General features: G+C 32.9%; 1 protein-coding gene across 1 annotated transcript in view; it reads left to right on the top strand.

Moving 5' to 3' along the window:
• Rab1 (RAS oncogene family member Rab1) overlaps positions 1-16,842 on the top strand; it is a 51,371-nt gene that overhangs the window by 2,268 nt on the left and 32,261 nt on the right. Inside the window, exon 2 of the mRNA XM_089092133.1 lies at positions 12,157-12,229. Within this exon, the coding sequence (XP_088948259.1) occupies positions 12,157-12,229 (73 nt within the window). The remainder of the gene's footprint in view (positions 1-12,156; positions 12,230-16,842) is intronic.

The raw sequence follows: 16,842 nt of genomic DNA, 5'->3' as shown, positions 1-16,842 counted from the left end.
GGCAAATTTGTTTTATATCTGATTGGCTTGCCATTTACTGGGCATATACACTGGGAAATTTGGGCAAATTTGTTTTATATCAGATTGGTTTGCAACTTACTGGGCATAAAGTTTAAGTTTATTAATAAAAATAGAACTTAACAAAATGCATATATATATATATATATATATATTCTACCAGAAATACTGCAGTTGAAGTAGCTATTTTAATGTAGATAGAAGATATGGTTTCTGTTCTTTGTGCATAAACCAACAATGTTTTTAATTAAAGATTCAACAGTTTGGGGATTAAATGTATGAATTGCTGACAACCAGCTGTCTTCTTTTCTTGTCAACAAAAACATTATCTCATGTAAGAGAACCAGTCATGATTTGTGAATTATTTGTTTATGAAGCACATTGTCTCATTTGAAACTTAAAGTATACATTCCCATTAACATTATTTGATTAGTTTATTTCAACCTGGTAAATCCATATTTTCCTTATTATAGCTACATATTGCTTGACACCTTTCATTTCCATTTCTCACTGCCAATCCAGACAAAGCAAAAAGAAAAAAAAAGTTTGCTTATTGGTTATGTGTAATAGCACACTTGGACACTTTTATGTTTAATAGCATAGATTTGTTGTTTTTTTTTAAGTTTGTTTCCTAGTAACAATGATATGACACAGATTAAACAGATACTTTTATCCCAGTACTATAACTAATGATATGTCCCATTTTTTACTAGTTTACCATGGATGTGAGTTTTGGAATGCTTTTGACACTAAGAATAGATTTTCCCAATTTTGCAATATCTTTAAAAGTCTTATTAGAGCTCAACTATTTTTGGGTGTGACTTGTATCCTTTTTTGTGTGTCTTGGTCCTTGGACACAGACTGAAGGATTTATTTTCCTTCTTCAAAGCAGTAGCTAGTATTTATGCTCTGTAAATTATGTAACAAAATACATGGAAACAAACTTTTGATGCGTTTTTTAAGTTGTTTTGTGTAATCCCTGCCTTCCAGAACAAGATTCTGGATACAGCCCAGGCTTAGGGGCTAGCTTGCTACATTTTCTTTCTTCTTTTTTTTTGGCAGGTTTGCATGCTAGAATTTCAAAAATCTTTTTATTATTAGAAATATTTGCAACTGTTTTTTAATCATAATATTCATTTAAATATAAATTGAAACTACCCAAAAACTAACAAAATCTAAAACAGTAAGGGAGACAAAACCCTCCCAACAGACCTGCCACTGCTGATCCCTCAGCCATCAAAAAGATAGCCCTGTTGTAATCTATAATGAACAATTACACATTACCAGCTCTTTAAAAGAAAACCCAAAGTTATAAATTAGTCCAAAATCCAAAACCCAAAATATAATTAGTGTATCATTTAAGAATAATGCCTCATTGGCAATTTAAATGTTAGAGCATTTTCCAGACAAGTTTTGTTGATGGTTTTGCATCTAATTAGCCACCTTCTTTTTGCTCTGTTTTAATATTTTGTCACAAATTAGAACTTATATTTTTCATTATTATGGGTCAAAATCTATTGGCAGGTAGCTAACAATGTGGCAACAATCATTTTTCCATGGTTGTTCCCTATTCTGCTTTTTTTTTTCTTTGATGTCCTTATAATTACTATATAGTCCCAGATTTCCAGGAGGGGGCCATGACCCCCCCTCCTGCCCCCCGGACTGGTGCCCATGGGTTAAGCCAAAAATGAGCAGAAATAAATTCAAATAATTTTCCAAGCGTAAAACTAACACAAACCCCCATAAATAAATGAATTGAACCCAAATCAAATAGAAATTACAATAAATAACCTATTCAAACTCAAAATAGCAATAATTAGTATGAGTAGGGCTGACAACCCCCGCACCTCCTCAAGACCAAAAAGTAATTTGCGCTTTACTGAATACAAGACACATTTTAAATGTTTTCACTTTTTTGACTTCAACAAATAAAGAAGTATTAAGTAAAGTGCAAATTATTTTCCAGTCTGAAGAAGACACAGATGTAGTCAGCCATACTCCTTTTACTTTTTGCTTGTTTTGAGTTTGACTAGGCTATCTATTATAATTTCTGTTAGTTTTGGGTTTCATTTATTTGTTAATGGTGATTTGTGGTAGTTTTACACTTGGAAGATAAGAAAAGTAGAATTTGACGATGCTTTTGTCCGTAAAAACTTAAACAATTTAAAATGTGTTGGTCCCCAAAGCTAGCTTTTCTTTCGATGTACAGCCAAATCTTCTTACACTTTTGGGTGTTATGTTGCTTATCTTAATTTTGGTGATTTCTTTTCTAAATTGCGTTTCTTCTTCAATTTTTTTTTAATTTGACTTCTGCTACTGTCAAAATATGTTCAAAATCATAGTGAAGCCTTCTCAACACAGATGGATTTTTGTTTTTTTTTTTCTAAGTTTTTAAGACACTTCTGGTGTTTAAATTCCTCTTTTTCCCGTTCCTTAGCACTTTTCAACAAAACTATAAAAAAAATCTCAAATAAAAGTTTCAAATTTAGAAACCTTATTTTCCAGAGGGGGGGGAGGGTATTTTCCAAGGAGGGGGTATTTTCTGCAGGGGTTACTTTCCAAAGGAGGGGGGTATTTTTCAGGGGGTTGAACACCTCCCCCCCCCCTCATTCACTACATTCATTTATGTTATTTTACTGTGTTCATGGCCGTATATTTGGCTTTAAAATACACTTATTTGTCTATCTATCTAATATGCAGAATATTTGTACCAAACACATTTTGCATGCAGACCCATTATACTTACCCCCCCCCCCCTAATGGGCAAATTTATATTGTAAATTTATTTTTGTAAAGTAACAAAGAAACTAACAAAAAGACTAGTGTGTTCTCGAATTTTACACAGCATAAACTTGAGTGAGTGGCGCAAAATACACAAGTAACCAAAATTCCATCCCCCTACAGAAATTAAAAAATAAAACTCATATAAAATTCTCAAATTTGGAAAGCCTTATTTTCCATGTTTTTTTTTGGGGGGGGGGATCTTTTCTGCATGGAGTATTTGCCTAGAACCATGCAGAATAATTGCAGCTGACACATTTTATTTGCAGACTTTTACAAAAATAGTGAATTATCTGAAAAATAATTATATAAGTAACAAAATTATGATTGAAGAAAAAATGCCCATTTAAGAATTAAAACCTTGACATTCTGATTCTAAGTCTTGCACAATAGGCTAATGTCAATTACTTTGCATCCCCCCAAAAAGAAATACAGTATGAGCTAGGTCTATAACTTTGTAATGAGTTATGGGGAAGGTCTAGATTTGAGGCTATTGAGAAAGAAACATGTTTAGAAAACAATTCTTAATTTACAGTTTGCAGAATAATTGCAACTAACACACCTTATATGCAGCTTTGCAATACTTAACCCCCTTCCCTTACTATGCAAATAAAAGTATAGCAGAGCTGTATACAAAATGTATTAGCTACAATTATTCTTCATATCAGACTGAGTTAAGAATTGTTTCCATAACATCTTTCCTTCTCATTAGTCCCATTTCTAGACCTATATCTGAGTTGCTTTGAGGAAATAAGGGTTAGTTAAAGAAAAGAGTTTTAGCAACAAGGTAAGAAGTATGGCCTAAGTAGCCTAGATTGGGAAACTTTTTTTCAACATTGAAATTTAAATAAAACATGTACAATTATTTCACTCTTCTGAACTTGTATTAGATTAAATCTATCAAATATTTTGTTAATTTGATTTAGATTGGCTCCTATGTTCTTAGTTTAAGATCCTGTGTCCAAAACTAGATGGGACTTTTCAAGATTAGGCTCAGGCTTCAAATGTATACCCAAGATAAGACTCCACTATAGACTGCCATTGTGTTTAAAATATTCAGTATTGCTTAGGGCTAAATGATTCAAGCTGATCTCATTCTTATTTAAAAAATTTAGTCAAATTCAGTTGTTATACAATCCAATTTTGGAAAATTTGCAGGTGGCACTATAATTTAGCTAGGATGAAAGTGAAAACATCATTGCATCTTGAGCTTTGCAATTTGCATTGCATCTTGAGATCTTAAAGGGGCCTCAAAGGTATTTTATATGAATTATGAAAGAGCATAAAAAAAGTATCAAATGATGCTTTCATCCTAGCTAAAATATAAAATATTTCACTTCATCCTAGCTAAATTATATGGCCCACTGCAAAGTTACCATGATATTTACCCACCCTAACCCCCTAATGTGCAAATATATACCCTGAATTGTCAACAGTACAGTTTTCAATTGCAAAATTCAGTGCTATTTTTGTCAATGACATTCGAAAAACTTGACATGTCAGGAAAACAGTTTATATTTGAGTTTCCCAATAAATGAGGTTTGAATTGTTATAAATAAGTACTTTTGGAAATATTGAACAACTTATTTATAAACTAGTGATATTTTTTTTAACAACTTTTCATTAATTTAACTAGTGTTGATAACTTCTTTGTATGGATACAAAAATTAAATACCTTTGGGACCCCTTTAAGGGTTCAAGATGCAATTTGCAACAGAAGCAATTATTGATTATGAAAGTGCATAAAAAAAGGCATCAAATGATGTTTTCACTTTCATCCTAGCTAAATTATAGCACCACTTGCAAATTTACCCCAATTTCTGGAGAGCATAATAGCAGGTCTCCCTCTGAGTTCACAATTATGAAAAAATTTGTATTTTTAACCTAGGTTTGTAAATGGTACTTAATTTAAAAAAAAAGTTCATAAATTTTGTATTTTTCTGGTCATCAGTTGGAAAGCACTTGTAATTACTATCCTTTTTCTTATAAAGGGCAAGCAAAGCAAATGTGCAAGGGTTTTATTTAAAACCATTCAAACTGTAACACTGCACATTTTGTGAACATACATTTTCTTCTGTTCAAACAGACATTGTTATATCTAACTCAGTTCCTATATTGCTCTTATATCTTTTTGTACTTAGCTATCTTTTAGACTTTTTCTGGCTTGAGTCTTTGCTACCTTCATAGTTACTTGACATTGCTTTACAATGAGACTACAAAGGTGCAAAGGAGTTTGAATATCATGATTAGGTTCTGGCCAGAGACCAAAGAAAGAGTCTCTGTATGCCACCTACAGTCCTTTTTCATGGGACACACAAAAGTAGAAGATTTACACAAGCATTTATTACAAGCTCTAAAGGATGATAACCTTGATCTCCATCAAGTCTTGATGCTGGGAAGCAATTCCCTTATATCACATTGTTCAGGAAATAAGGAATTATCCTGTAGGTGCTGGTTAGTCAAGGTGTTGAGCCAATATGTTGGCTGCATCTCATTCTTGAAGAAATGGCTTGGATGACCAATCTTTGTCCACAATGGACCTCTTATCAACAAGAAAGTTTAGAGGTTATTTGATTCCAAAGTTAGAACTGTGCACAGAAACCAAGGCCTAGCTGACATTAGGACTTACAAAATATATATAGTTCATAACACTTTTTTGAAAGGGTTGGACCTTGCAGATCCAAAGTTTTGATTTCATAATTTGAATTTTCTACTTCTTTAGTAGATGGCCTGCCCATTTAGAAGACTTTTTTGGTACTATCCAGGAGAATCCCAAGCTTCCTCTACATTGTTTTCTGAAACATGTGGCATGTCATTGGCTAACCCTTGCTGTTTCAGCTGAGCAATGAGATGCTTTCAATGAGTATTTCCTGAAATTGATCTATAAGAAAAGACCAGAATTGATTAAGTCTATCAGATACCAAGTGATATCTAGCAGTCATGTGTGTACCACAACCAAAGAATTAGTCCTCTTTGTCATATCTTTGGAAAACTATTTGCTCAGTTTACAGAGTTGTTTTAAAATGAAGAACCTGTATGAACCATATTCTGTATGATGAAATGCATTGACTAGTAATGAAGACTGCCAGCTGTTTTGTCAAGCAAAGTGCGTTGACTGATATTCAGAAGGAAAAAAAGAAACTTTTTTGGAGCTCTCCCATTCAAGCAGGGATTTTCTTCCATCCAATAAATTAGCATGCAGTAATGGCATGGCCTGTCAAGGACAAAAGTTGATGCTCTGAACTCCAGTAGTGCCAGAACTGCTTACTTGGCCACTTGCCACCATATTGAAGAGAAATTACTAGGTCAAAGTGTCCTTCAGCATTTTCAGTGCCTGCAGCTGGATGATTCAAATTCTGAGAAGAACAAGCAACTTTGTGAAAATTGTTGGAAGTATGCCCTTCCTTGTGAATACTGAAGCTGCCAGTGATGAATAGAACATGCTCCAGCTGGAACTGAGTTTGCCTAAGTACATGTCTTCATTGATGATTGACATTTTATGGTACTTGTTTTTAGTCTGAAAACCATCAAGGACAGACAAAATATTCCTCTGTTTCAAAGATACAAGGCATATTTTTTAAGTAAGTTCTATTTAGCAATTCTACCACCACACTGCTGCAGTTGGTGTTCTGTGCATGTGTGCTGGTTACCTACATTTCTTGTCCACGCACTGACGCCATTAGAGTCTGATTCTTCATTGTATACGTTCTTTACTGATTGTTTAAGATGCCTCAACAATTGTGAGTCCTGTCAACTGTGAAGTATGGGCTGTTATACAATTTTTTTGTGGTAAAGTTGTAAAACCAATTGATATTCATTGTGAGATCTGTAAAGTTTACAGACAAAACATTATGAGTGATGGAATGGTAAGGAAATGGGTGAGAGCATTTAAAGATGGCCACACAAATGTGCATGATGAAGAACATAGTGGGTGTCCTTTGGTCTTTAATAAAGATTTGGTGCAGAAAGTGGAAGGAAAGATGAGAGAAAACAGACACTTTACAATTTATTCAATGTGCAACTAGTTTTGTCAATATTCTTGTAGTGTTTTGTATTGCGTTGTGACTGAGAACTTGAATTACTGGAAATTGTGTTCATATTGGGTTCCAAAAATGTTGACAAATTTGCACAAAACCCAATGTTTAGGCAGTGCATTGACTTTCCTTCAGTGGTACCACAATGAAGGTGAAGATTTTTTAGACCAATTAGTTACTGGTGACGAAACATGAGTGGCCTATGTCACACCAGAATCAAAACAGTCCATGGAATGGCAACATTCATCATCTCCCAAAAAAGTGAAGTTTAAGCAAACAATTTCTGCCCTGAAAATCATATGTACAGTTTTTTGGGACAAAAAAAGAGTATTGCTAGTGGAGTTTCTGCCTTGTAATTAGACAATCAATGCAGCATCTTATTGTGAGACATTGAACAATCTGCATTGTGCAATCCAGAACAAAAGACATTGCAAGTTGAGGAAGGGTATTGTTTTGCTGCATGACAATGCCTGTCCACATCTGGCTAATTGGACCAAAGATCTCAACAAATCTTTTAAATGAGAAACTCTAGATCATCATCCTCTATACAGGCCTGATCTGATGCCCAGCAACTACCATTTGTTCCTGCACTTGAAGAAACACCTGGGTGGTCAGCATCTTCAAGACAATAACAAAATCAAAGCAGTTGTGATACAGTGGTTAACAAGTGAGTTGGCAGGGAGGGTATTCAAGAACTGGTGCCACGTTATGACAAGTGCCTCAATATTCACATAAATCATGTAGAAAAGTAGATTAAGGTACAGGCTTTCATGTAAAAATAAAATTATTGTGATATCTTTGCATATTTTTTTTTTAATTCCAAAATGGTACTTACTTCAAAAATATGCCTCATAGTAAAAGCAGCTCTCTGCATGTTGTGTGGGAATGCTGACATTGAATGTGATTTTTCCTGGTCAGGACAGATTATGACCAAGAAAAAATCATCAATGAAAGTGAAAATGCTCAATGCTAGACTGATAGTCTCTGGTGCACTAAAGAAGTTTGAGCACATGCCCAAGTTAGTTCTTATTACCAGAGAGCTGTTGAATTTGGGGCAAAATGCATGCCAGGGCTATAAACTACCTGGAATTAGAGCAAAGAAGAAGAAGAGGAAAAAAAGAGGATGTTGTCTGAGAAGAAGACTATTAAAGTGCCTTAAACACCACAAAATCTCACCATTAGCTAAAAGTCTAGCTGACCATACATGCACATAGAGCACAGAACTCAGTGTATATCCTCTGATATTTCAACTCTTGGAATCAAAAGATTTACTGCAAGATGTCTGATTAGATTCAAGATAAATAAGGAGCAACTTGCACTAGCTCATTTCAACTCACAGAGTGAGTAAAAAGGAGAAGTGCTGAATAGTCTTGACTGAAAAGTCCATGTTTTGCTGAAACAAAAGAAGAAGACCATTTAACAACTGGAAAAAGATTTGATTGAGAAGAAGTCAGTTGAAAAGTCAGCTGATGTGTATTATGATTGCCACTTTGGCAATCATAATACACATCAGCAATACAATCTCCAAGGTAACCCCCTTTTTGCAGTCTCTGAAGAAAGAGATCTGAATGATCAAAAGACCTGTCTGTAGTAGACACCCAAGTATGTTTTTGAAGCTCTACAAGGTACTAGTTTGCATGTGCCTAGAGGTTGGAATGTCCCCGGCATTGCCCTATTTCAAGAAGGACAAAGAAATTCTAGGCCACAAACAAATGCCATACAAAGAGTGTTTACATCACTTGAAGCTTCCCACTCTTGCATATGGGAGGAAACATGATGACATGATAATGACACACAAAATTATTTCAAAAAATGTTCTTCCTCGTTTCCTTACTCCCCCCCCCCCGAACGTACTGTGACTAGAGGTCATTCCAAAAAGATCTTCAAGAAATGCTCCTTAGTCCAAGAAAGAAGCCATTTTTTTAGCCAACAAGTAACAAACTTGTGGAATCTACTTTCTGAAGATACAGTGGCTGCTGATTCAACAGGTGCATTCAAGAAAAATCTAGACAAAGAATTGCTACATCATGAGTTTGCTATTATTATTATATATATTATTATATTATTATTGCTATTATTTTTGGGAAAGAGTATTAAGATGACAAAAACAAAGTTAGAGGGCGTGAAGGTACAAGTGGTTGATGGAGGAATTACAACACAAATATGCCAGGTGAGAATTGTAGAAAATTACTGGCAATTCTTATTTGAAATAGACTTAGAGCACTTGCAAAAAATGCTAGATACCATAAGATTAAAAAAAGACACTTAATAGAAGATAATCAAAGCTTTCTTGTAGAAAACCTGTATCTGAGAAGACAAAATAATTTTGCAAAAAAAACAAATATGAAAGGATTGCAAATATATCCCATAGCTTTGAGCAATTGGTGCTCGCAAAATTGTATGCAATAAACAGACAGGTAGAATCTATTATGCATGTGACAAAACACTATAGGCTACTAACATTTATGTTAAATCACTAATAGAAGAACAAAATAAGATGAATGTAGCTTTTGAGGATATCCAAAAATGTTATTTGGAAATAATACAAGCCAATATTCCAGAAGAAGAAAAGAAAAAACTATCAAGCAAAATGTATTTTCACATAGAAAGGAAAAAAAATTGTTATGGGTAGCACAGAATGAAAAAAATCTCCAGTTTAGATTGGACCCTAGGAGAAATTTATTTATTGGCAAGTATAATAGAACTAATTACACATCTACAAATTTTAATTGACTATAGAATAAAGGTAAAAGGAGCATTAAGTTTATTGGAGTTAGGACAGGCTCCAAAACTTCTGTTGCCTCCAAATAAGTTGAAAGAAATCTTACAAAACATACAGTACTTTGTATTAAAGGAAGGGTATTATGAATTACCTTTGGGGTTAGACCCGATCGACCCCTTAAGCTGGTATGCTAAGCTATTAAAAGCATCTTATTTTCTATTAGCGGGAAATCTCCAAATAAATGTAAAAATACCCCTGGTTCAGAAAAAGAGCTTATTTACAATGTACCAAGCTTTTCCCATTGCAACAGGGGCCCACAAGGGGTCATAATCACCATGACATCAAATTCAGCGTATGTATTAGTAAAAAACAAAGGAGAAAGAACAATTAATCAGAAAAAACTTGGGTCATGGACATTTTAGAAAATGGTACTTTTAAGTTAGAACTGGCCAAAGAAGGACTAAAAAGGACAAAATATGGAAATAGTTTAAACTGCTGGGAAAAATTAATTCCAGAAAATAGACAAGGCATTCAGAAAACATGCCATTGGGAAGTTTCCAAACCTTCAGAAACAACTGAAGGAATTATAAAAATAAGTTTATCCTAAGTATTGGTTTCAAATAATTTTACTCTGGAAGGAACTTTTGTTCAAGACAGAGAATTACCAAATTTTCCATTAATTATAACAATTTTGTCAGAATTTAACCTATGGCACAAAGATACTAATTTCATTCTTAAAAGAGAAAATATCAAAGATCAGAAGAGAAAATCACTGAATTAATGCCATTAAAAATTAAACCAATTTTGCCAGGCAACATAGAAATTTTTTCAAAACAAAAGAGTAAGCATCTACTGGAAAAGTGGAAAAAGAATTTCAAAGAACCTATTAGTTGGGCACAAATACTGAAAGATCTAGAACAAGAAAAACAAATAGCCCTTAGTCAAGCAGAAGTTACACTGAGAATAGTACGGGACAGAAGCATTCAATTCAATGAATTATTTTTAGTATGGTGTATAATAAGCACAGTATGTGTAAGCTTATTTACCCTTATAACAGCTTGGATTATTTATCAAAAGATTAAAATACATGGTGTAAGACAGGAAGTAACTGAATTACAAGAATTGACAGTAGCACCAAGACAATTACAAATGATCCAAGAATACACAAGAATTGCATGTTAAATCACAACCCTTTAAATTTTTTTTATTAGTGCATATGTGTGATCTATATATTGAATATTTATTATAGATGAGAATTTGGACAATAAACTTTTAACCCACCTCCTTTCACACTCCCTCAGGTAATAGAAAAAGAAACAAAAATATTATTATTTCAAACTCAGGTGACTTCGTTGTTCAATGTACTGAACAACCAGATCAATGGGGTTTCAGAAGATACAAGGAGAATGTTAATTATATTGCAAAAACAAAATAAAAGTGAGCCAAACAATACATTGGCCAGAAAGAAAAGAAGCTTAATCGGTATTGTAGGGGAAATCTCAGAATATATATTCGGTACGGTATCTGAGGCAATGTGGAAGGAAGCAGAAAAACGAATAGGAAAAGTCGAAGTAACAAAACAAAATCTTCTTCGCTTGGTAGACAAACAACTAACAATCTTGAAACATCATGAAACAAGGATATCAAAGATTGAAGAAAATGTTAATCAGACAATCATTATGCTTTCAATTTTTAAACAGGAGATCACCAATGCAGTATTAATAACCCTAAAACGAATAATAGGAAATCACAGTGAAATCATAGAAGATATAATTCTTCAGATGGCTCTACGATTATTATCTAGTGCCATCATGGAAATATCCCATGAATTTAATCAATTGGAGTTAGATTTTCTAACCCTTTTGACGAAAAATTTACCAGCACGACTTTTAAACCCAAGTCAATAAATAAAAGTACTCAAAGCCATAGAAATAAGGAAATAAAGTACAAAATAAGGAAATCACCAACAAAATAAATTACAAAATTAAAAAAAGCCTAATTTAGATACAAAATAACTTAATTGCATAAGCTTTTCCTTCTTTCTAAGCATTTTGTATATGCAAGTATATACACATCAACTTGGGTTGTTATTTTTTTGGTTTACTGTATTGAAGATGTCAGGAAGCTGCAAGTCAATTGAATGCAAATATCCCCCCCCCCACCCCTCTTGTAATCTAAAAGTAATGGGCACTCCCATAGAAAATGATCCAAATCTTCTTCATCTTTCAAATTTGTTAAATCAAGAACCAGCCCTGACATTACTGAATTTTTGACCATCTAAAATAAAACATACCTGACTTCTAAAACAGTTGGTAAATAGGAAAGCCTGACAAAAATAAGCAATCTTTTCATATAAAAATATCCTGCATAACCAAAGTTAAAATTTAATTAATGTAAAAACAGGGGGTAGGTTTAAACAAGATACAATTTGAAGGACTGGATTAATTTTTATCAGCACATTGTTTGCACACACTGTTAAGAATCATGGAGGAGATCATTGTAATTTTTTCAGTAGGTATCAGGTGCACCCAAAAAAGTATATTTTAGAGCACAACTTTCCTTTTCCTGTAAAAATATCTTGAATTTCTTATCTTTTTTTAGTGACTATCTTTTCAAGCTACTATTGATTGGTGACTCTGGTGTAGGAAAATCATGTCTTCTGCTGCGATTTGCTGTAAGTAATATTCCTGATTTCTATAGTACATTTTTTCAGGCTGTTTAATTATGATAAAGTACTAATATGCTGTCTTAAAGTACCAAGGACATTGAAAGTAAAATCTGATTTGTGAATTGTTTTTATCTGATTGATTAATTGAAAACACACACACACACATATATATATATATATATATATATATATATATATATATATATATATATATATATATATATATATATATATATATATATATATATATATATATATATATATATATATATATATATATATATATATATATATATATATATATATACGTATATACTATCTTTATATTTGATTAATAATTGTAAATTTCAGTTCTCAAAAACAACTCCATATTTTTTCGGGAAAATCAGTATCTTGGGATATTCTTGAATAAGAAAACAATCTAAATAGGTTAAAAGTCTGGGAAAATTCGCTAAGAGCATTAATTTTGGTTTTTGAAAATGACCTCATGTATTGCAAATGACGCCATAAAATCAAATACTTCATGACATCATATGTCATTCATATCTGGGTTGCAGCAGTAGCTAGCACCCTAGAAAACTTACCCCTATATAGAAAACTTACCGTCTCTTGGCTTGAACAAAGAGAAAAATATATTGGCGTGAAAATAAAAAAAAGTGGCTGAAACCATGATATCTCCGTAGGTGGCTGGACTCCCCCCACCTGGAAAATACCCCGCGGAAATCCCCCCCCCCCCCACCCTCGCCCCAAATTTGTGTCTAAAGTAACGAAGAAACCAGTTTGTTCTTGAGTTTTACACATTGTAATCTTGAGTCAGTGGCGTATAACACACAAGTATCGGTTTTTTCACAAGTATCGGATTTAATTTTAGTTCGTTTTAAGGTTAGGTTACTTACAGATAGTATTTGTTAATAGGAAACATAAGTTGTTTAAGAAAAGTAAACAGCCTCATTAAGCCAAAAATGAGCAGAAATAAAGTCAAATCATCTTCAAAGTAAAAATTATGGACTATAATAGAAACAAAAATGACTACCACACAAGGATTTATTTCAGGGGGGGTACAAAAAAAAGACTTAAAAACGCATAACAAATTTGTTTATATTCATTTTTGCTATGCTTTTGCGAGTCAGAAAACATTTCAGGGGGGGGGGTTCAAACCCCAAGCCCCCGTCCCTGGATATGGCCTTGCGGACGGGAAAACTTTTATTTAAAAAAAAATGTAGAGGGTTTAACCTGCCCCCTCTGAAATGTTTGTCCGACTCGTAGAAACTTCAAAAATGAATATAAACAAGTTTTTGATGCGTTTTTAAAAGTTTTTTTGTAAACCTCTCCCCCCCCCCCACCCAAAAAAAAAACCGTTTTTAAATGTCCCAAAAAAAAGATATAAAATATTTTTTAAATGAAAAAGACTATATAAATAAAAAATGAACGGCAATTAATATAAAAACTTTTTCCACAAAACAAGTTTGTCAAAGAATAGTAAACAGCCTCGTTAAGCCAAAAATGAGTAGAAATAAATTCAAATAATTTTCCAAGCATAAAACTACCACAAACCACCATAAATAAATGAATTGAACCCAAAACGAATAGAAATTACAATAAATAACCTATTCAAACTCAAAATAGCAACAATTAACATGAGTATGGCTAAAATCCCCAGACCTCCTCAAGACCAGAACATAATTTGCACTTTACTGAAAACGAAATACATTTTAAACGTTTTCACTTTTTTTTTTACTTTAACAAATGAAGACGTATTGAGACTATAAGAAATATATATCAGAAAATGTATATCAAACTGAAAATACATGTTTTTTTGTTTTTTTTAAGTAAAGTGCAAATTATTTTCTGATCTGAAGAAGACATGGGCGTTGTCAGCCATATTCCTTTTAATTTTTCCTCGTTTTGAGTTTGACTAGGCTATCTATTGTAATTTCTCTTAGTTTTTGGTTTCATTTATTTGTTAATGCTGATTTGTGGTAGTTTTACACTTTTACATAAGAAAAACAAACTCGTAGAATTCGACAACGCTTTGGTCCGTAAAAGCTTAAATAATTTAGAATTTGTTGGTTCCCAAAGCCAACTATCCTTTCAAAGGATAGCCAAAGCCTTTTAAACTTTTTGGTGCCATATGTTTTAGCTTAATTTTACCATATGTTAATTGCCTATATCTTGTTTCTTCTTCATTTTTTTTTCATTGGCACCCAATACTGCCAAAAATTGCAGAACTTCATATAGTTTTGTGTTTTTTTTCTAAGTTTTTAAGATACTTCCGGTGTGTAAATTCTTCTTTCTCCCGTTCCTTAGTACTTTTCAACGAAACTAAAAAAAAAACTCAAATAAAAGATTCAAATTTAGAAACCTTATTTTCCACAGAGGGGAAGGGTATTTTCCAAGGAGGGGGTATTTTCCGCGGGGCTACTTTCCGTGGGGGAGGGGAAGGTTTTTTTTTGGGGAGGGGGGGGTTCACCCCCCCCCATTTTTGCATTATACTGTGTTCATGGCCATATATTTGCCTTTAAAATACACTTGTTTATCTATCTATCTAATATGCAGAATAATTGTACCAAACATATTTTGGATGCAGACCTGCTATACTTTACCCCCTTCTCCCTCATGTACAAATCCATAGCCCAAATTTATTTCTAAAGTGACGAAGAAACTAACTAACGACAAAAAGTATGTTCTCGAATTTTACACAGCGTAAACTTGAGTGAGTGGCGCATAATACACAAATACCAGAATTCCTTTCCCCTACGGAAATTAAAAAAACGGCTTCATATTTTTTCAGTAAAATTGGTATCTTGGTATATTCTCGCATAAAAAAAAACGATCTAGATAGGTCAGAAGTCTAGGAAAATTCGTTAAGAGCGTTAATTTTTGGTTTTTGAAAATGACGTCATGTAGTAAAAATTACAATGACGTTATGCACCTAATACATTTCATGACATGTTATGACGTCATGTAATAAAAATACTTCATAATTTCATATGATGTCATTCATATTTTGGTTGCAGTAGTAGCTAGCAACCTAGGAAACTTACCGTCTCTTGGCTTGAACAAAAGAAAGAATACATTTGCCTGAAAATAAAAAAGTGGCTGCAACTACGATATTCTGCGTATACGACATTTTTCTCTCTCTCTCTTTCTCCTCAGATAGCTTGGCATTGGAACTTCGTAGACAGCTGTTTAATGGCTCATTTTAAGTGAAGTTGATGTGGTTAAAAAACCCTTTGTAATTAAAAAATTAAAAATGGTAATTGCAAAAATATTTGTATATATTTTTACAAGGAATTAACAACTATTCTAAAACCTTAAAAAACAAAACCGAAGGTTTGAAGCATAATAGAAATCGTTGTTAGAATTCGAACTTTATGTAATAATCAAATATTTTTTAATATATTGAGTATAAAAAGACATTAAATTGCCTAAAGAAAAAAAACTGGTATAGCGATGATGATTGATTTGGATTTTGACATGGATAAGGTTGTCAATACCTACCATACCTTTGAAAATAAAAATATGGACTAGATTTAATAGTATTTAATAAATTGAATTGAATTGAATTGATAAATCGTTAGAAGAAAAAAAAAAGTGTTTGTCCCACCACATGAAGAATTAAAAGAAACAAAGGCTCGGCGATATGTCTTTCATAATGACAAAAGACAAGCCAAGGCAAAATAAGGAGTTTTGTCCCACCACCTGAACAATTAAAAGAAACAAAGGTCGTCAATGCCTTTCATACCTTTGAAAATCAAAAGCCTGGACTAGATAAATCGTTTGAAGAAAAAGTTTCGTCCCACCACCTTAACAATTAAAGAAACAAAGGTTCGGCGACATGTCTTTCATAATGACAAAAGACAAGCCGAGGCAAAAGTTAAAGGTCCAGTAAAAAAAAAAAAAAATACAAAGGCACCACTTCTAATTTAAGGTCCATTTGTACGTCATGACATCAAGAAAAGGCTCAAATTGTCTACGTTTAGAAGACAAGTGACAGTGAGAATCTATATACAGAAGCCTGCCGCGTGCCGGGCGGCGTCACACTTGTGAGGAAAAACTGAAGATTTTCATGTATGGAGAAGTGTATGAAATCGCTTAAAGAGCAAAAAATTGGTAATTGCAAAAATACTTTTTTATATTTTTACAAGGGATTAAAACAATTTCAACACCCTAAAATGGAAAACCAAAAGTTTAAAGCTTAGTAGAAATCGTTGTTAGAAATCGGACTTGCTGTGATAAATAATTATGAATAGATTCAGTATAAAAAAAAAGACATTAAATTGCCTAAAGAACTAAAAACTGGTAATTGCAAAAATATTTGTATATATCTTAAACTCCAAATTCTTAGAAAATAAAACTAAAAGTTTGAATCTTAGTAGAAATAGTTGTAAGAAATCGGACTTGCTTTAATAATCAAATATCTTTGGATAGACTGCAGTATGGAAAGACATTGAATTGCGGAAAGAGCAAAAGTTTAGTAGAAATCGTTGTTAGAAATTGGACGTGCGGTAATGATGAAATATCTTTGGATAGATTGCAGTATGAAAAGACATTTAGATGAACAAAGAGAAATAAACTGGCAAATGCAAAAATATTCCTATATATTTTAAGAATGGATT

This window comes from Artemia sp. Qi Xiang Cuo, chromosome 7 (genome assembly GCF_049724085.1).
Source record: "Artemia sp. Qi Xiang Cuo chromosome 7, ASM4972408v1, whole genome shotgun sequence".
In the NCBI taxonomy this organism is placed as follows: Eukaryota; Metazoa; Arthropoda; class Branchiopoda; order Anostraca; family Artemiidae; genus Artemia; species Artemia sp. Qi Xiang Cuo.
This window is presented reverse-complemented; position numbering and strand designations above follow the sequence as displayed.